This window comes from Chaetomium tenue (genome assembly GCF_020726465.1).
Source record: "Chaetomium tenue strain MPI-SDFR-AT-0079 chromosome Unknown F5144scaffold_6, whole genome shotgun sequence".
Lineage (NCBI taxonomy): Eukaryota > Fungi > Ascomycota > Sordariomycetes > Sordariales > Chaetomiaceae > Chaetomium > Chaetomium tenue.
The window spans coordinates 3,649,793-3,669,479 of NW_027117334.1; the positions used below are offsets into that span (position 1 = coordinate 3,649,793).

The 19,687-nt window shown below is 58.3% G+C and overlaps 4 protein-coding genes across 4 annotated transcripts; 2 read left to right on the forward strand and 2 right to left on the reverse strand.

Moving 5' to 3' along the window:
• Window positions 1–509: 509 nt before the first annotated feature.
• F5144DRAFT_370410 (uncharacterized protein) lies at window positions 510–4,552 on the forward strand. Its single transcript, XM_066784487.1, has 2 exons — window positions 510–3,146; window positions 3,193–4,552. Exons 1-2 carry the CDS (start codon window positions 614–616, stop codon window positions 4,353–4,355), a joined length of 3,696 nt encoding a protein of 1,231 aa, XP_066640446.1. The 5' UTR covers window positions 510–613; the 3' UTR covers window positions 4,356–4,552.
• A 1,498-nt stretch (window positions 4,553–6,050) lies between these two features.
• Window positions 6,051–8,525, reverse strand: F5144DRAFT_615441 (uncharacterized protein; the record flags this gene model as incomplete). The annotated part of the gene is made up of 3 exons (XM_066791801.1): window positions 7,851–8,525; window positions 6,126–7,795; window positions 6,051–6,084 (listed from the first exon to the last, which is right to left on the reverse strand). The coding sequence occupies exons 1-3, from the start codon at window positions 8,268–8,270 to the stop codon at window positions 6,051–6,053; spliced, it is 2,124 nt and encodes a 707-aa protein (XP_066640447.1). The 5' UTR covers window positions 8,271–8,525.
• Window positions 8,526–9,026: 501 nt separating this feature from the next.
• Window positions 9,027–10,362, reverse strand: F5144DRAFT_595849 (glycoside hydrolase superfamily; the record flags this gene model as incomplete). Its single annotated transcript, XM_066790738.1, has 4 exons — window positions 9,027–9,170; window positions 9,240–9,700; window positions 9,823–10,223; window positions 10,280–10,362. The coding sequence occupies 4 exons, from the start codon at window positions 10,360–10,362 to the stop codon at window positions 9,027–9,029; spliced, it is 1,089 nt and encodes a 362-aa protein (XP_066640448.1).
• Window positions 10,363–15,872: 5,510 nt separating this feature from the next.
• Window positions 15,873–19,159, forward strand: F5144DRAFT_495783 (kinase-like domain-containing protein; the record flags this gene model as incomplete). Its single annotated transcript, XM_066786120.1, has 5 exons — window positions 15,873–15,907; window positions 16,064–16,787; window positions 16,869–17,609; window positions 17,708–18,169; window positions 18,224–19,159. Coding segments are annotated over 5 exons (2,898 nt in total), but the record flags the coding sequence as incomplete, so codon positions are not given.
• Between the last annotated feature and the right edge of the window lie 528 nt (window positions 19,160–19,687).

Sequence of the window (19,687 nt, forward strand, 5' to 3'; positions counted from 1 at the left end):
AGGCCGACTATTTTGGTGATGATTACGACCGAGATGTGCGATGTCGTGTCGGAGGGCCCTGGCTAAAAAGGGGATAAGCTGGAGACCTATCCCCTGAGAGAAAGCGAACGCGCAGCTATCCTGTGGCCAAGTATTTGCCACGACTCAATGGAAATTGTTGTCCTTCAATAACTGGCAAAGTTTTGATGCCATTTTCCCCACTTCGCTCCCGTGCACCCTTCCATCGTTCCACCGGTCCCAGGCGAGCTCGGCTGACTTGGCGACGGCCAACCTCCTCCAACCCATCCAATTAATTCCATCCCTTTCTTTCCAAGACCCGCCCTAGTTCCACCACATGGCCTTTTTCCACTCCTCCTCTTGACAACCACCAAAGATCGCCGTAGCTGCCTCCGTCGTCTCAACTAGCAACACCATCGAACGGCGACGGTCGTTAGCATCATTCGATAATCGCCATCATTTCTGCGACACCGAATTTATCGTCGATCACTCCGTCGCGCTCTTTCCGAGGCCAATCCGCTCACTTCGACCGCTGCCGCCGTCGATTGCAGCAACCCTGCCTTTGATGTGATTCCTGACTCAGCTACCCCAGACATTCCACATTGTTGGCCCCAAGATGTTGCGACGGCCTCCTGGCCATGTCGCCCCCCAGCCCAAGTACCTGCTGGCACTTGCCCTGGTACTGCTCCCGTGGCTCCCCCTCGCCGGTGCTCAGCAGCAGCACCAGCGCCCGCCCGTAGCAGCAGCCCACCAGCCTAGGTCGCCGCCCGAAGATGACCGACATGCCGCCTCCGACCTGGCCGCGGCTGCCGTGACGGGCCAAGAGGCGGCCGACATCCCCGCCATTTCCCAGCAGCGGAAAATTGTCAGGAGCAGGGAGGCCGACGACGAGGAACTCCGCCAGCGGATACTCGCCCGACTGCCCCACGACATCAACGACAACAGCAACAATTACAACAACATTATTTACGACGATGTGCGCGCCCACGCTTTGGCTCCGGACCTGTCCGTTCGAGCACCTCCTCCATCACACTACAGAGGCCCCGCCCCGGGGGCCGGACTCTCGCAGCACGTTGCGCGGAGCCTGGAGGATTGGGAAGTGGAAGACTTTGTTCTTCTGGCGACCGTCGATGGTGACCTTTATGCCAGCGACCGGAAGACCGGGCAGGAGCGCTGGCATTTCAAGGCCGACCACCCCATGGTCGAGACCCGACATTTCCGGACCAACCGGACCGTCCTGGACGACGATTACGACCCGATCGACCACTACATCTGGGTTGTCGAGCCCACCCGAGACGGCGAGCTGTACCTCTGGAGGCCCAACGAGGGCGGCGCCGGCTTGGCTAAGATGACCTTGACCATGAAGAAACTGGTCGAGGATCTGTCCCCCTACAACGACAAAGCCAACCGTGTGGTCTACACCGGGGATAAGAAAACCACCATGGTCACGTTGAACGCCGCCACGGGGACCATCATCAAGCAATTTGGCTCGACTGGCAGCTATGTGAACCAAGTCGAAACCGAGAGCTGCTTCAAGCCGAACGCGTTAGCGGACCGCGAGGAGGAGTGCAGTGAGGACAGCACCATCACGCTCGGCCGCACCGAATACACGGTCAGCATTCACCGCACCGACGGCCACCCAATTGCATCCCTGAAATACTCCGAGTGGGGCCCCAACACGCAAGACAACGACCTTCTCCAACAAAATCTCCTGACTAAGGACAGCCGGTACGTCACCAGCCAGCATGACGGCAAGATCTACGGCTTTGAGTACAGCCGCTTCCGTGAGGAGCGCCCCATGTTCACCAAGACGCTCTCGTCGCCCGTCGCCCGAGTGTTCGACGTCCTCCACCGCTGGGAATCCTCTGCCGGCATGGACCCGGAGCTCATTGCCTTGCCCCAGCCGCCGCTCCCTGCGAGCGACGAGGACAGCCTGCGTCTCCGCAGCGAGAAGGTGTTCATCAACCAGACCCAGGAAGGCGGGTGGTATGCCCTCTCAGGCAGTCGGTATCCCCTGATCCTATCGGCCCCGCTCGCCCCCATCCATCGTGTCGACTGGTGGAGGATCAAGGAATCCTGGGATCTGCTTCCGGAGTCACAGAAGTCCAGAGCTTTGGTCGGGACACATTCGCTGCCGGACGGACTCGGATCCGACGGTAGAGTCCCCCAGCAGCCCTCGCGGTTGATGATTGATGCTCCCAAGGCCGGCCCCGAGGGCCTTATCGACGGCAACATCGCCAAACCAGTACCGCCATATCACCCCCCTGAACCGGAACCGAGTAGAATTTTTGAAACGGCAAAGAGAGTGCCAGGCTTTGTCGCGACCAGAGTTTTTGATCTCGTCAGCAATCCCGCCGCGATCGTTCTCTTTGTCGTCACGTTGTGGATGCTCTACAAAGATAAGCTTGTCCGCTTCAGTAGGGGATCGAAGGGCAAAAATATCGTCTTGAGACCGGAGATTGAGGTCAACCGTACGGTGCCAAGCCCTGCAGTTCCGGCGGACGAAGCCCCTACTACCGTTCAGCTGGCGGAACCCAAGGCAGAGGCAGCAGCACCGGATGCTGTCCTTGCTGACGCCATTCCTGCCGGGCCCCCTGCCACTGGTGCAACCACCGAGGCTACGCCAGAGGCAAAGACAGACGCACCGTTGCCTGGTCAAGCGCCCTCCCCTACCGTCACCTTTGCGGACCCCCCATCAACCCAGGAGTCGGCGGAAGGAGCTGACGCCGCCGCGTCTGGGGAGCCCGTCAAGAAGAAGAAGGGACACAGGGGCCGTCGGGGAGGCGTCAAGCATCGCAAGGGCAACAAGGACAAGCGTGACAATTCGCAGTCACGCGATGATGACCCGCCAGAGGAGACGGTGGATGAGGTCATCACCAAGGCCAAGACGCTTGTCAAGGAGCCCAAGCTGGAGCCGGACATCATCACAATGTCCGGCGTCGCGGACGAGGTGTCGGGCCATGTGCTTAAGATGGGCAGTCTCGAAGTGAACGAAGCCGAACAGCTGGGAACGGGTAGTAACGGTACCGTTGTCTTTGCCGGGAAGTGGGACGGTCGCGATGTTGCCGTGAAACGCATGTTGGTGCAATTTAATGAGATCGCCAGCCAGGAGACGAGGCTGTTGAGAGAGAGTGACGACCACCCGAATGGTAAGTCGGTTCCGCTGCCCAATTGGACTCATGCTAACGGAGACAGTCATTCGCTACTATGCCCAACAGGAAAGGGCCGCGTTCCTCTACATCGCGTTGGAACTCTGCCAAGCTTCGCTCGCCGACATTGTGCAAAAGCCGCACTGTTTCAGGGAACTGGCGCAGGCGGGCGAGCGCGACATGCCGGGCGTCCTGTGGCAGATTGCCCACGGGTTGAGCCACCTGCACAGCCTGCGCATCGTCCACCGCGACCTCAAGCCGCAAAACATCCTGGTCAACATGGGCAAGAACGGGCAGCCCCGGATTTTGGTTTCCGACTTTGGCCTGTGCAAGAAGCTGGAGGGCGGGCAGTCTTCCTTCGGCGCTACTACCGCCCACGCGGCCGGAACCACCGGGTGGCGGGCGCCAGAACTCCTGATCGACGACGACGCGCCGGTCCCCACGTCCATGACCATGACGGACCCCGGCTCCAGCATGCACAGCGCGTCCGGCTCCGGGTTGGTGGAGGGCCCCGGGCCCCACAGCCGGCGCGTGACGCGTGCTATCGACATCTTCTCGCTCGGCCTGGTCTTCTTCTACGTGCTCACGCGCGGCAACCACCCGTTCGACTGCGGCGACCGCTTCATGCGCGAGGTCAACATCCGCAAGGGCAACTACAGCCTGCAGCTCCTCGACGCCCTGGGTGACTTTGCCTTCGAAGCCCGCGACCTCATCGGCAGCATGCTCAACGCCCACCCCAAGCAGCGCCCCACCGCCGTCGACGTCATGGCCCACCCCTTCTTCTGGAGCTACAAGAAGCGCCTGGCTTTTCTCTGTGACGTCTCGGACCATTTCGAAAAGGAGCCGCGCGACCCGCCCTCCCCCGCCCTCTCCCACCTCGAGACCCACGCCCCGGACGTCGTCCAGGGCGACTTCCTCAAGCACCTCCCGAGGGAATTTGTGGACAGCCTGGGTAAGCAGCGCAAGTACACGGGCACGCGTCTGCTGGATCTGCTGCGGGCGCTGCGGAATAAGAGGAATCACTACGAGGATATGCCGGAGACGCTGAAGAAAACGGTTGGGCCGCTGCCCGATGGGTATTTGGCGTTTTGGGCGTGCCGGTTTCCGAATCTGTTGATTGCCTGCTGGAATGTGGTGTATGATTTGCATTGGGAGGGCACGGATCGGTTCAGGGATTATTATGTCCCTGCGCCGCCGACGGTGTTGTAGGGGGGCTGTCCCAATTACAGGTCAACAATTATCCATGGTACTTTCACAGGGGTGGGAGTGGGTGCTGGGCGCGGGGGGGAGGAGAGGAGATGCGTGAGCCGGTGGAGGGTGGAGAGATGGAGGGCGAAAAGGGGCTGGGCAGAAGGGCGACAAGGAGAAATACAAAAAAAACAAAAAGAAGAAAAAAAAAAGGAGGGAGCGAGAGGGCCAGGCAACGAGGACATGGGATGGGGAGGACAAGGACATAAGCCAACGAAAGGGCATCGAATATGGTTCTGTTTCTGGTTCTGTTTTTGTGTGGATTTGAAACCTTGGGCGCTGTTTTGCATGTTTGCTGTTTGATGAACAATGATGTACTGGATTTTGTAGTTTCTCAAGCGTAATTCTCTCTTTATGTTTTTTGTTGCGTTGCGATGTTCGAGCGAGTCATTTCTTCTCTCCCCAGCTAATATGGGGCAGGCGGCCCAAGTCCGAGTTGTTGATCAAGTCAATCACCCATTCAGCGAGCGGAGATGTATTTCCTTACACTTACAATACGAACCTATGATGATGTTGCCTATCTGGGCAAGGGTAAAGCGGATAGATATCCACGAGCCGGAAGATATTGCCTGGCTTACAGCAACGAGCCCTCTCTCTTCAGTGCAGAACCTTAAACGCCTAGGCATAAGCATAATTGTACCTCTTGTATCCTTTTCACCACTTCGATAACGGCGGGCGTACCCAATTACTGGATCAATGGTGGATACATGCGTGCCGTTTTGAGGTTGGTGGTCATGCGCGAGTGACACTCAGAACACACGGGTTGTCTCCAGTTCCTCGCCAGGTTCCATTCGCAGTCAATGCCAAGGTTCAGGAAAATGGTTCTGGGGAAGGGAAAAGGGGGCTGTTGAAGCTTGGTTGGACGTTGGGGCAAAGGGAACTCATGCGTATGTATGATGTAGTTGCTTGCTTTTTGTGGTCGACCAATGCCGCCGGGGGGGGGGGGGGGGTAGAGTCGGTGATACGGTCAGAATATGTGGAATGTGGAATGTGGAGTTGATGTTGATGACCATGCTTGCCTGCCTGTCTGCCTGCCTGCGATGCACGACATCACCCACCCCATGGAGCGATGTGACCGAACTCAAATCTCAAACGGCACAACAGCCAAACACCGCCTTCATTGTGTACATCAAAATGCTTAGGTACCTAGTTATGCAAGCCAGTTGGCCCCATGTTGTCATTACCAATGGTGGTCCAACTCACTCATAGTCTCATACTGGCCCAGATCCAACGCCGCCAGCTTAATGCCAAGTTCACTCACATCCCACAGACACCCACACCCACACACCTCGCCCACAACCCATACTGTGGCCTGCCTCTTAATAGCTACTATCCAGCTGAAGCCTAACCTACTCACAGTACTATCCCCACTGCACCAAAACCTGCTTTTTATTCTTCTTCTTCCCACCACCACCCCCACTCCCACCCCCAGCCGCCCCCCCCTCAGCCTCCTCACTCCCACCCCCACCCCCACTCCCCCCTTGTCCTTGCCCTTGCCCCCCCCAGCTAAACCCCGTCTCCCCGCCCCTCGCAAACCCAAAATCCCTCCTCACCGCCCCGCGCCCATACCCAAACGCCGTCGTCTGCGGTTTCGGCGCGGCCGGCAGCGCAGGGAACGCGTCCTCCCCCGACAACCCCCTCCCCCCACCGCCACCACTACCACCAGTTCTCCTCCCTCCCCCTCCTCCACCTGCACCAAGAGACGGTGAAGCAGCAGTCTGCCTGTTCAACGCCGGCGCCGGCCCACCAATCCAACTCGGCTGGCTGCTGGCCTGCGGCGACCGGCCCGGCAGGGCGGGGAAGGCGGCGGCGGATGCGAGGCCGCGGGAGGGCGGGGAGAGAACGGACGAGAGGTTGGGTGTGGTAGTAGTAGAGGCCGAGGCCGGGGTGGAGGATGACGCGCCTGAGGCCGCGGACATGACGGAGCCGATGCTGCCGCGGCGGGTGCTGTTTTTGAGTTTGAGCACGCGCGTGGAGTGGCGGAGGTGCGCGGCTGCGGCGGCGGCGGCGGATTGGGTGTTGTTGGCGGTTCGGTTGTTGCCGCCGCGGCTGGCGGAGGCGGCGGCGGCCCAGCCGGTGGTGGCGGTGGTGGCGCCGTGCATGCCTTCGAGGGAGGGCAGGGATGGGTAGTCCTCGTTGATGGCGCGCCAGTTTTGCCAGGCGCGGCGCAGGGCCTCGGCTTTGGCCTTGTCGTCGAAGAGGTCGGCGACCTCGCGGACGAGGGTGCCGAGGGCGGTGGAGGAGGTTTCGGAGAAGAGGGAGAAGAAGGCGGTGATGAGCTGCTCGGGCGTCATGGAGCCGCGGTTGTAGGTGGAGATGTGCGTCCGGAAGGTGGCCATCTTGGTGCTGTCGTTGCCGAGGAGGTTGGCGGCGCGCTCGATGACGGCGCCGTGCCGGGTGAGACTGGCGCGTTGTTCCGGGGTGAGCGTGGAAAGGTCGGTGATGCTGATGTTTTCCATGGCGTCGATGATGGGTTGGCCAGCCGGAACCCGGGATTGGGCGGCGTTGCTGGCAGTTGGTCGTGATGGGCCAGGGGCAGACCGTGCTGGTGCTGGTCCTGTCTGGAGCGCCATCTGACGCTGGAAAGCGAGCTCATCTCGCCTTAGCGGCTGCGCGGAGCTGACAGGTAGAGCCTCCGCGTTCGGATCTGGACCGCGCCGCCGCTGCTCCCTTACGTTGCCGCCCCCCCTGCGGTCCTGCTCGTATCTCTGTCGCAAGTCGAAGTTAGACAGGTCGACCGTCCGGGCGTCCCTTCCCTTCGCGAACGAGCCACCATGCTCGCTGAGTTGGTGGGCCTTAAGGTCCATCTCGGACTCGAACACAACAAACTTCTTCTCTAGGCATTCGCGGTCCGAGCACATAAAGTGGTCCTTTTTGAAGTGGTCCTCGAGGGCGTTGTAGTCCAGGTAGTAGTGCGGTTGGCGCGAGTCGCGGCGGTCGCAGAGGAAGCACCGCTCGTGCTTGATCCGGCAGTGCTCGTACAGCTTGTCGCTGTCGTAGAAGCGGGCGCCGCAGAAACCACATAGCGGGTGCCCCCGGAAGCCAGTCTGGTCGACGGCGCCGGGCTTATCGTCGCCGTGGCGCATGTGCTCTGTGAGCTCCTTGTCGGCAAACATGTCGTGCTCGTGCGTAAATACTTTCTTGTTGCGGGTGCACAGGTCGCACATCTTCTTGTGGTGTTCGCTCTTGACGTGGCGGTGCAGGTCCTGCCAGCCGAGGCCCGCAAAGTCGCACTCCGCATCGGGGCAGTTGTAGCGGAGCAGCAGAACGGTGTCGCCCACGATGTCTTCCCCGGCATACCGAATGCCAATGTTGTTATCGGTGCTAGTAATCTCGGCGTCGGTGTACTCCTCGAAGCGCTTCGTTCCGTCGTCGGTGAAGATGACAAACGGGGCGGGTGTCTGAGCAGTCAGTCAGCGGCCTTCATTTTTGATGACCGGATTTCGGGCGCCTTACCCGACAATGAGGGCAGTCCTTGCTCTTGTACAGCGCCCTCAAGCGCAGAGCGCATAGGTGGCATGTGATGTGGTTGCACGGGGCGACCGACTGGTGGATGATAGGGTTGGCGCAGATGAAGCAGACCTCCACGTCGTCGTCGCCGCCCTCGTCCTGGGTGTCATTCTTGACCTTGAAGTTCGGGATTTTGCCTGCTTGTGGTGGCTTAGGCTCTTCGGCGGTGGGTTCTGCTAGTGGTGCTGGGTTCTGTGTATTCTGGTGGTGCGCCCCTCCTCCTCCTCGACCCCTCCCTCTGCCGCGCCCCCTTCCACGTCCGCCGCGTCCCCGACCTCGTTGGCCGTCGCCTCGAGGCCCTGAAGGCACGTTGTCTGAAGCGCCGCCGCCGCCGTGTGCTGGATCAGCTGGTGGAGCCGAAGCCATGCCGGATCTGATGGTTCCGTTCGTATTTTCTGGGATGGTGGGGATGTTGCGAGGCGGCGGGTTTGCCTCTATCGTTGGTCGCAAGATGCACGAAACCGTCGAGATGGTCGTTCTTGGGCCGTGGCTCGCTCCTAGGTTGGTGAGATGCGTGTGAGGTCGGGAACTTGAAAAAGGTGTGGACAACAATGGAAAGCTGTTCGAAGCTTGCGGTTGTCGGGATGGTGGGGTATTTTTAATCAGCAAACGGCGGATTCTGCCACCACATGGGCGAATGTTTCTTATAGCAATGATTGGCACAACCCTTGAAGTGGAGCCTGGCTGCGGATCTAGCCGACAAGGCCGGGGTATCGACCACAGGACTCGCCGTGTGTGTCACACCTGGTGGCTCAAGTACCCCACACTCTTTTTTCGGTCGAGGAAACTTCGAAGCAACAATGGGAGTGACAAATCTCGTCCAGTTACATGGTCTGAGTCAGGCTGTCAGCCCAAACTGCGCCCCCAACGCAGGCAACTTGCAACAATAAGTGGTCAAAGCATGACCAAAGTATGGCGTCACTCTGAGTCTAGTTGAAAAGCAAAAAGCAAGTGTGGCGCTGCGAAGTCGCAGCAATTGGATTGACATGGCCATCATGGCAATCATGGCATTGAACAAGCGGACGCTCTTGTTGTTTGAAACTTGGAAGCCCGAGTCCAAATGAGAGGGTTATATAGTACGGTAAGTACATATACATGGTTTGATCCCTCTCTAGTCTCCTACTAAGCCTTGGAGCTGCCTCCGGAAGAAATACCCTCCAGGAAAGAGGTGTAGGCCGCCTTCTTCTGGTAGTTGCTGTTCCATAGCAGCGCATCACCCTCGCCCGAGAATGTGCCGGGAACCCACGAGTACTTGTCGGTAACGCCCTGGTAGGTGAGAAAGGTTAGCGACTATCCCGAGTTTAACATCGTGATCCAGACCCAACGTGTACATACCCAGATGGTCATGCCCACACAGCTGGGGACATTCAAGCAAGCCCGCGCGACCCGGCCATAGGCATCAGCAAGCTGCTGCAACTTCTGCGAGTTGGATGGCGTGCGCATGCGGATGTCAATCTCGGTCCAAGCAACATCCACACCCAAATCAGCCGTGACCTTGAGCGCCGCCGTGAGGTCCTCCTCGGAGGGGGTGGGGGTCGACTGCGTGGGCGTGCTCTCGGTGACGAGGTGGCCCTGGTAGCCGACACCGTCGATGCGCACACCGTACTGCTGGCACAGCCGCACGATGCGGGCCGCGCCCTCGACCTTGGGGCCCAGGTACGCCAGGTTGTAGTCGTTGTAGTAGAGCTTGGCGGCCGAGTCGGCGGCAGCAGCGGCTCGGAACGCGATCGGGATATACGCCTCGCCGATCACCCGCAGGAAGACGTTGTCACGGTAGGTGCCGTCCTCGTTGAGGGCTGGGGGGTTGTCAGTTACGGCGTGTGCTTGAAGACTGAAGGAATAGAAAGATGGGGGGGGAAAAGGAAGGAGAAAAGGAGAAAAAGGAGGTAAGCCAACGCAACCCTTTCCCTAAACTCACCCTCGTTAACCACATCCCAGTGGTTGCACCGGCCCTTGTACCGTCCCATAACCTGATTAATGTGGTTGGTCATGACCTGGATCAACGTGGCATTGTTGAAACCGCTGTTGGAGACCCAGCCGGGCAGCTGCGAGTACCAGACGAGCGTGTGGCAGCGGACGTGCTTGCCGTTCTGCTGCGCCCAGTTCATGTGCTGGTCGGCGGCGCCGAAGTTGAACTGGCCGCGGTTGGGCTCCGTCGCGTCCCACTTCTGCGCGTTCTCGGGCGTGATGGACCCGAACTCGCTGCGGATGATGTTGGACTCCTGGTTGTCGTTGCGCACCGTGAGGGAGGTACCGATGTACTCGCGGCCTGCCGCCACCATGGCTGCGTTGAGGGTTTGCACCTGGCGGTGGAAGAGTCTAGGTGGGTATTAGCTTTGCTCTTGTCCGGCTGTAACGGGGTACTCGGTACTCACTCCTCTGCCTGGTGGTCAGCAGGCAGGGGGTTGGCGGCCGCGAAGCCGCCAAGGGCGAGGGCAACGGAAACAGAGAATTTCATAGTGACAGCTGGGGGCGATGCAGTCTGAAAGCTGGGCTGGAGCACATTGTGATTTTTACAGGACCGGCATTCCCTGATACTTATACAAAGGTCTCTTGGCCCCCTGGTCCGGGTTCTCATGAACCCCAGGATGCGGGGGAGGGTCTTCGGAGTGGCTCAGCATGGTACTGAGGAGGATCGTGAGACGGTGTTGCTATAGTTGAGTACCCACCGAGTGGGTGAATAATATGGTTAAATCGGCTTCTGGGGCCCCTGTCCTCACAGAGCCGCAGCCGCACCATACAAAACCGGGCCAAGCCAGCCCAAGCCGGGTAAACATGGCTTCAATCCCTTCAGGCTGGCTGTGGAAGTAGTATCGCAAGCCATGGTTCCTACGTTCAACCTCACCCCCAGCTACGACGGAGTGTTAAATGATCGGGAAGCGCTCTCCCGTGGGGAAATCAAATTGGGGGGCATTCTCCCCGGCCGATATGGGCTTGGCACCTCCTCGTTCGTCCTATGCTTCCGCTCCATAGGTACTCTCCCGTTCAGGGGTGGCTAACTAATGGCGGTCTCCGAGCTGTTATTCTGCCATGAGTTAGTTTCAGGGCTAGTAAAGCGCCTGTTGCTGTTCCAAGCCCGTCACACCGCAGAGAAAACCAGAGCCATGAGCGAGCAGTCTCAAAACTAGGTGTCACGAACACGGCCGCATGCAGCGGCCAAGCGGGACCGCGCTGGGAGCGGCCCGAGCCAATGATTAAAGATGGGGCATCAGCCAATAAGAAACGGATCGTGGAAGGGAATTCACGATCCAGTGGATCGTGAATTGGATAAGGCGATCCAGTACGGATCGCCTAGGGGATAAGACGATCCAGTAGGCACAAGTACGAAGGTACCTGTAGACCAGATGGTATATAGCCACTCGTGGAAGAGGCCAAATACGACCTCTTAGCTGTGCAAGAACCGTGGATTAATAAGGCGACGGAGTCTACATACTGCCCCCGGAGCAGCAGATACCACCTGGTACACAAACTCGAGGGGCGGGCAGCGATATATGTAAGCAAAAGATTTGAAATCAGGCAGTGGGACTCCGAAGCCACGGAGAATTGGTGCCGCGTGTGGTTCCCAGAGGCGGACCTCGGAAGGGAAGACCCCGGATTGGAGCTTTGGTCCATATACAACCCTCCCGGCGGCGAGAACGTACCGAGAGCCCTGCAAGGGCGGCCAAGGCCAAGCCACCCGGTGGTTCTGGCAGGTGACTTCAACTTGAAGCACCCACTGTGGGACGATTTCGGGCGCTACGACAGGGAGTCTGAAGACCTACTGCAGCTGGGTCTCCTGTGGGACCTCACCATCAGGACCCCAAGGGGAGCAACAACACGAGCCCCTCAGGGGCGACAGCGGGGCCGTCCGTCAACTATAGACCACTTCTGGGCCTCGGGAAACCTCCAGACAACATACTACGGGGAGGAGTGTCGCGGAAAGTCAGACCACTACCCACAGGTGCTCGAGATCGAGGGGAGGCTGGGGCCGAAGCCAACCCAGCCGGACGGCTGGGCCTGGAACAAGATGGACAGAGAGAGGGTGAAGGCTGAAGCAGCGTTGCTATGCAAGGCCATGGGGCTCACGGACCCGGGACCGGACGGACTACCGGCCAGGACCCGGACAGTCGAGGGTCTTGACAAAGCTTTCGATAGCCTGGTTGAGTGGCTCACCTGGGTCGCGGGGGAAAGCACTCCACGGAAGAAGGCGAGCTGCGGCTACAGCTCTCCCTGGTGGACTGTGGAGGTGCAGCAGGCCGCCCGGGAGGCCAGGAGAGCCGAGAGGTTGGCGAAGGAGACTAGGGCAGAGTACTGTTGGGAGGAGCTCAGCGAAAGGCTCAAGGACCTTGCCAGAACAACGCGCGAAGCACGGACGAGGGCTTGGAGAAACAGCCTACAGGAAGCAAGCGAGGCAAAGAAGCCCGATCAGATGTGGAGCTTGGAAAGATGGGCTAGGCTGCGGAGCTTTTTGCCGCCAGAACCACCGAGGCTGCCGGAATTTAAGGACTCTTCCGGACAGGTAACGGCCAAAACGCACGACCAGAAGGCCAGCGCGCTGGCCGAGAGGTTCTTCCCGGACCCACCGGCCAACCTGACGGACGTGGAAGACCCAGCCTTTTTGGGCAGCTGGAACCCGGGCTTCGACGTTGTACAAGCAGTGACGCCGACCGAGATCACGGAAGCGATAGGAAGAGCAAGCCCCTGGAAGGCGCCAGGCGAGGATTTGCTCCCGATGGGCCTTCTGAAGGCGTGCGGAGCACCGTTAGCTGAAGTGCTGGCCCTTCTGGCGACAAGGTGTCTGGAGCTAGGATGGTTCCCGAACCGTTTCAAGAGGGCGAAGACTGTAGTACTACCGAAACCAGGAAAGGCTCCGCCGGTGTATCAGACCCCGGGGGGATACAGGCCCATTGCTCTGCTGCCAACCCTAGGGAAGGTAATAGAGTCAGTGGTCGCCAGGAAGGTCACTCAAACTGCAGAAGTCAACGGCCTCTTACCAGATGAACAAATGGGGAACAGAGCACACCGCTCCACAGAGCTGGCTGTCCGGCTAGTAGTAGCCCAGGTCCAGGAGGCGTGGAGACAGAAGGGTGCGGCGTCCCTATTGCAACTGGACATCTCAGGAGCCTTTGACACGGTCAACCACACCCGACTGCTAGCAACTTTGCGAGAAATGGGCTACCCGAGGTGGCTGGTCCTCTGGACGAGAGACTGGTTGACTGGTCGAGAGGCCACCCTTCTTTTCGACGGCAAGACGGCGGCACCGACGGCAATTCGGGCAGGGGTCCCCCAAGGCTCACCCCTTTCCCCTGTTCTCTTCATCCTCTATATTTCCTCATTATACAAGCAGCTAAAAGACGAGCACCCTCACTTGGCTATAACGGGGTTTGCGGATGACACCAACCTCCTGGTGTTTGGTCGAAACCCCGAGGCCAACGTCCGGCAACTGGAGGCAGCGTGGGAAACATGCATGCGATGGGCGGACAGTCGGGGGATGAAGTTTGCCCCGGAAAAGAGCGAACTGATCCATTTCAACAAGGGACGACGGCAGTGGACAAACCAGCTGGAACTCACTAACCCAGGGGGAGGCACCAGCCCCGTCAGACCGAAGGAGTCTGCCAGGTTCCTGGGAGTCTGGCTGGACCGGAAGCTCAACTGGAAAGCCCACCTGGTGGCGGTGGAGAAGAAGCTGAGGACCCAGAGCTATGCCCTGTCGAGGCTAGCGGCATCGACGTGGGGACTGGGGCTAGCCAAAGCGCGAGAAGTGTACACAAAGTGCATCCGGTCAGCGCTGGCCTATGGCGCATCGTCGTTCCACATTCCCACGGATGTGGGAGGCGAACCGGTGAAGAAAGGCATCACCAAGGCCCTCGGGAAGGCCCAGAACAAGAGCCTGAGGATTGTGGCGGGAGCCTTTAAGTCTACCCCCATCCGTAACCTCGAGACAGAGACGTGGGTACCACCGTTGGACTTATACCTAAACAAACGGCTTGCAGATTTCGAAAACCGACTCCAACAACCCGATCTGGACGACGGCCAAGGCGGCAAAAAGACGGCGGGGAGCGTTATCCTTACCGCCTGCCGCAAGATACAGCAGAGACTCAGCTCGAGGAGGGGCAACAGGGGCCGACCGCGAACCTTGAGACCTCAAGGGCCCACGGCGGTAGAGAGAGCCGCGGGCACGATTATGCGCTGGACGGGGGGAACCATAGACACGGACAAGGCAGTAGAAGAGGCCTGGAGAGCGAGGTGGTCAAAGGAACGGGACGGCAGAGCAATCACCAGGCCGGCGGACGACTTTGACCATCAGCGGGAGACGCTATTCCGGAACGAAACCCTAAGGAGGCATGACGGTCTCAGCAAGGCGAAAAGCTCACTGCTCATTCAAATCCGGACGGGAGCAATAGGCTTACGGGACTACTTGTTTACACGGGAAGTCCCGGAGGTTCTGACGCCTGCCTGCGAGTGTGGCGAGGGACGAGAGACTGCCGAACACCTGGTAGTGTGGTGTTTGGCCCCACCGTTGACTCGAAGATGGGAGAGAACTGGAATTCGGACACGACGGGACTTTTACTCAGTTCTACACGGTATCAATCCCACGACTGCACGGCTTGCGAGGAGGATCCTCGACTGGCTGATGGACTCGGGGAGGCTGCCGATGTACAGCTTGGCCAGGAGGCTCGAGCTGGAAACGGCGGCCTGAAGCGCCCCCGTTCGGAGGCCAGGAGGCCTCCTCTCTTTGTATACGTAGACTCACCAGAACGCATCGTTCCTTGATTGTTGGTAGGGGTTTTTCACCCGGCCCGGGAGGGCACGGTTTTCCTGTACACTAAATAGCAGAGGGTCCGGCACGCCCTAGGGCATAGCGGAGTATGAATAATAATATATAGCCACTCGTTCTGGAGAGCTCTGGGAGTTCTCCAGTTAGCAATCACAACTACAGTTCGCTACAAGCTCACAAGCCTACTGTTGAGACAAGTCTATTGTTGTGCACCCTTTGGCTGCACCGAACCTAAGCATCCTCGAGAGATTACCTTCAACGAAGCTGAACCCTAACAGGATAGGATCCTAGACAGGTTCGTCACACTAGGACATGCTAAGCGTATGTATGTACAAATACTGTGCAACATCATATCCCAAAGCAGCGCATAGCAAGAACCATATATCCAATTCCGCTCCTACATGTTTACCTCTAACTGACGCTTCCTCACTCTTCCAAGCCATCAAAGGGAGTTCGGAGCCTAGATGCCCATGGATATTTTTACGATCCCTGAGATGGCGATCAATTTAGGTGCCAGGGTGCATATCCCTGCATGGGATCGCCCGACTCGAGAGTGAATGATGGTTGGTCCGGGTAGCCGGGATGCGTTGAACGGAACCTAATGTGCCCATCGGGGACATGATCGCCATCGGGCCCTCTATGTACAAATATTCATGCCCTGGGCTCCTCAAGGCTTTTGCCCCAAGCATTGATTATGTAACGTTTGTGTTCTAGGAGAACTTGCATTGTGAGGCCGGATGTCCTTCTGTTTCTATAGGTCGGTGTGCCGACTAGTGAGAGCCTTAGTGTGACGCTTGTGGCTTCGCCCCCCAGCATTGGGTGTGAAGGCACTGTTGGGGGCATGATATTGGTTGCAGAGGCGGTGGCTTGACTGCCTACCTAGTCTGCACAGCCCGCCTTGTGCTACATGTACCAATCCCCTTCAAGCGAGAGCCTCGTCAACTGCCTCGACATGTGTCTCTTAAAGAGGAGTGCCCCCAAGCAGACTACCGAAATACACCCTTAGCCAGCTTATTCTCGGCCCAATCTCCAAAGTGTCAAGACTCAACCCAATCACCGAAACATGGCTCGAGAGCCGCGCCCTGGTTCGTGGTCCTGTGACTTCAACACCTCAACTTCGAGGAGTAAGAATTCGAGAGAATTCCGAACGGTAATCTCCAGGATAGATCTAACATAGGCGGGAGATGACGTTCTGATGGCCAATAGCGCACCACCCAACTCATTCGGAAAACCAGCTCTCGGGTGCGTGGTTAATACGCGGCTTCTCATTAGAAAAAGATTACCAAGCTGACTACCTGGTGTATTAGTTGGCCTCAGCACGATCGACCACCGAATCTCTCGTCCCAACTCGATCCGCCGGTGTCAGCAAGGAAATAATAGCTACAGTCAAATCCAGCTCAAGGATAATCCTGAACGGAGAGGACTTTGAAAAGGATGATGAGTTGGAAACCGATCTCGAGGCTTTTGCAGAGCTCAAAGAAGACAGCATAGGCCTCGGTAAGGTTGACGGTAATTGCGAGAGCTATTCCAAGCAAAGTGTCCATGACCAGAAGGCCCCGGGGGACGGCGAATCGGATGAGACGGACCTTAGGTCGCGTCTCGAAGCTGCGTTTGTGGGAGGGGAGCATGGGAACAGGTTCCTCCCGGCCCAAGAGCTCGACAGGCTGTTGACGGAACAGGCTATCAAACGGACAATCCTAGCAAACCATCCCGAGGACCCTATCCTGGGGGATATTCTAAGCGCAACTCGCCCTGGGGTGTCTCCTTCACGTTCCCTAAGGAAAACATTCGCCGTTCTGACACTCCTAGACAGGCTTGGCGATATCTCGCAGTTTCTGTCCAAGGAAATCAGAGATGTGAGCCTTCCGTTATCGGAGGAACTGCTAAAGGAGGTCTGGCCGGGAGATCTCCAGACGGCGGCGGAGTTTGGGGAGACGCAGTGGCAGGTCCTAGCCCCCGTCTTCAAAACCAGCTCGGGGGATTCACCCAAAGTATATCATTATTCGTTGGACGACAGGGCTATACTCCCCTTCTATTCAGATGATGGCGACGACCCCATCCAAGGAGGCTACAGCAAAGTACACAAGGTTAGGATTCACGACTCGCATATGTCTCCGGCCTCCGGCGTAAGTTTTAATCTCCATCCCCCAATTTGCCCATCCAGTTGGGTTTGATACCCCTGATTGACAATCTCTTGCCATTCCAAGCATACCTTGTTTGCAGTCAAGACGCTCCATAAGAGCCCTGGGAATAATCGGGCCTTTGCCCGCGAGCGCTCGTCTCTTAGACGATTCAGCGGGCTTGGGATGAAAGACAACCCACACGTGGTCAAGCTACTTGCAACCTTCGAGCACAAGGACGCATATTCTTTCCTTTTTCCCTGGGCAGAAAAAGACCTGGCCGGATACTGGCAGTCGGAACCAGATGAACGCCATTCCGGCGCCACTCTGACGTGGATTGCAGAGCAGTGCCTGGGCCTTGCCAATGGCTTGAAGTCCATCCATGACCTAAATGGCCGTCACGGGGACATCAAGCCCGAAAACATTCTATGGGTTCCCAGGGATGCTAAAACCGGCACCGCCCCGTCAGGTGGTACTTTGATGATTTCGGATTTCGGACTTGCTCGATGGCATACGGCCCAGTCCAAGTCGGCACGGCCGCAGAAGCTCTCCGGTACCCCAACCTACAGGCCCCCAGAGTGCGATTTAACAGATGGGCGCATCTCGGATGCCTGGGATACGTGGTCTCTAGGATGTGTCTTGCTCGAATTCGCCACATGGTACGTGTTGGGATCTCAGGGGGTTCTGGCGGACTTTCCCAGGGCTCGCACCCAGACCTTGTCCCTGGGACAGCCTCAAGATATACTAGACGATTCTTTCTTCACGCTACAGAAACAAGACGGCAAATCTTCTCTCATGAAGTCCAATTTGAAGCCGTCGGTTAAAAATGTAAGGATCAAACTTACCCTCTCCCCTCTCACTCCTACTCGCCCCCCATCCTGCGCTATTATGTTAGCCTTTATCTAACCCAACTTGCTTCGCTATAGCAATTCCGGAACCTTCGTCAGCACCCGTTTTGTTCCAAGTTCATCAGCGATTTCCTCGATCTGATCGAGTTCGGAATGCTGGAAACATCACCGGAGAAGCGTTTCGATTCCTCGTATTGTGTCCAAGTGTTGGAGCCGCTGCGCTTGAAGTTGGACCTCGACCACAATTACGGAAAGCCTAAAAGCGCCCTTTTGTTGGAGATGCCGCCACCGACAGAAGACCACCTACAGCATGTCGTCAAATCCGAGCAGACGGAATGCTCTCCCAGCTTCGTAGTGGAGGAAGACGCGGATCGGCTAGAGTTTACCCTACACGAAGCCCCCCCGTCCGAGAAGCCAGGATATCGCTTTGATACTTTCAGGAGATGGCTTGACAGGCAGATTGGCGCCGAAGTTGACTGGTGGCCCCTCCCGCGAGTGCAACAAGAACTTCCACCAGGCCACATGAGGCTTTCGTGGGCTGTGAGTATCCGAGATGAAAACAGAGCGAGTAGGAAGCTGACTGACTGTGGGCAGTACGGTGGAAGGCAAATGTCCATAACGCTCGACCCAGACAGCGCGAGACGTTGGCGTAATGCCTCGACCAGGGGCACAACTGGAAGCACGCCCATCCTCCCCACGAGTGCAAAACCGTTCCCCCCCAGAGCCACAACAATCCAACGCCACCTCACAGCCCTCTGGAACTGGACATCCCGAAAACCACCCAAGCCTCCAAACCCCAGCACAACAGCCCCCAAACCCCCTCCCACCCCTCCCCCCGCACCAACCTGCTGGCGCGAATCCTACCTCTGCGCGGACCGCAGCTGGACCAGCGCCCCCGAAACCAAGCTCAGCACCCTCTCCACCATCGACACCATGGCCGACGACCACGCCCTCTTCACCGAAGCCCGCCGCGTCCTCAACCTCATCCAAGGCAACCGCCTGCAGCGCTTCTTCTCCTGGCGCGCCTACACACGCGTACAACTCTCCCAATTCCACTTCCTCTTCGACAACAGCGACTACGTCAAGACCTTTTCCTACCCCACGCTCAACAACAGCAACCAAACCATCTGCGCCGGCTACGAATTCACCACCCCCCACCACCACAACACCCTCCCCATCGACGTCCAAATCCACATGCAAATCATCGCCGAAACGATCCTCCAAGGCCTGCGCCGCCCCACCCTCGGCCTCCACCAACGCACCGTGCTCAGGGGCATGCCGAAGCGACGGGCGCCGCCGGGCCTGCGGAAGCAGGCGCTGGCGTCGGGGTGGGCGTTCCATGCGGGGCGGGGGCCGTGTGTGGTGCGGATGGGGGCGTGGGTGGTGAGTGTGGTGGGCGTGGGGTTGGTGTTTGTGCCGGTGTGGTTGGGGAGGGTGAGTGAGGTGGATTTGCAGGGGGCGTTGGCACCGGGGGGGTTTTTGGTTACGGTTTTGGGGGTGGTGGTGGCGTTGGTTTGTCTTGTGGGATGAATGATGAAGGTCTGGTGGGGGGTTTGGGCATCGTGAGGTTTGGAGGTGAGGGGAGGTATTGTACTCACCTATCTTGAGTAGGTGTAGGCGGTGCTAGTGTAGCTGCGTTCTAACGAGGAGGCATGGTGACTGCCTACATCCGCCCCAAGAGCTGGGTGGCTGGGGGGTTGAACTGGAAAAGCCCTGCAGCAAATTATAGAGAGCGGGTAACGGAGGGATGAACTTGGGGTGGACGGTCTCTGGTCATCTTGGGGGCCCAGCCAGATGGCAAGGCCGCCAGGGAACGTCTTGGATGCCGTCCGACCGGCTACCTCTCGCGGAGCTTGGCACCTCGGGACGACTCCACCTCCTCACCTTCGAACTGTCCCAGAAGACTTTCTCTGTTAGCACTTGTAGGGCCTCGAGCGGCTTATGGCCAACCTGCTCTCAGTGGGCCCCGGGGAAGGTAAAGGAAGGTATTATGACACTGGGTGATAAGCGGTTCTGGTCGCAGAAGGGATCGTAGTGGTGATCTAGCGGGAGATGTTT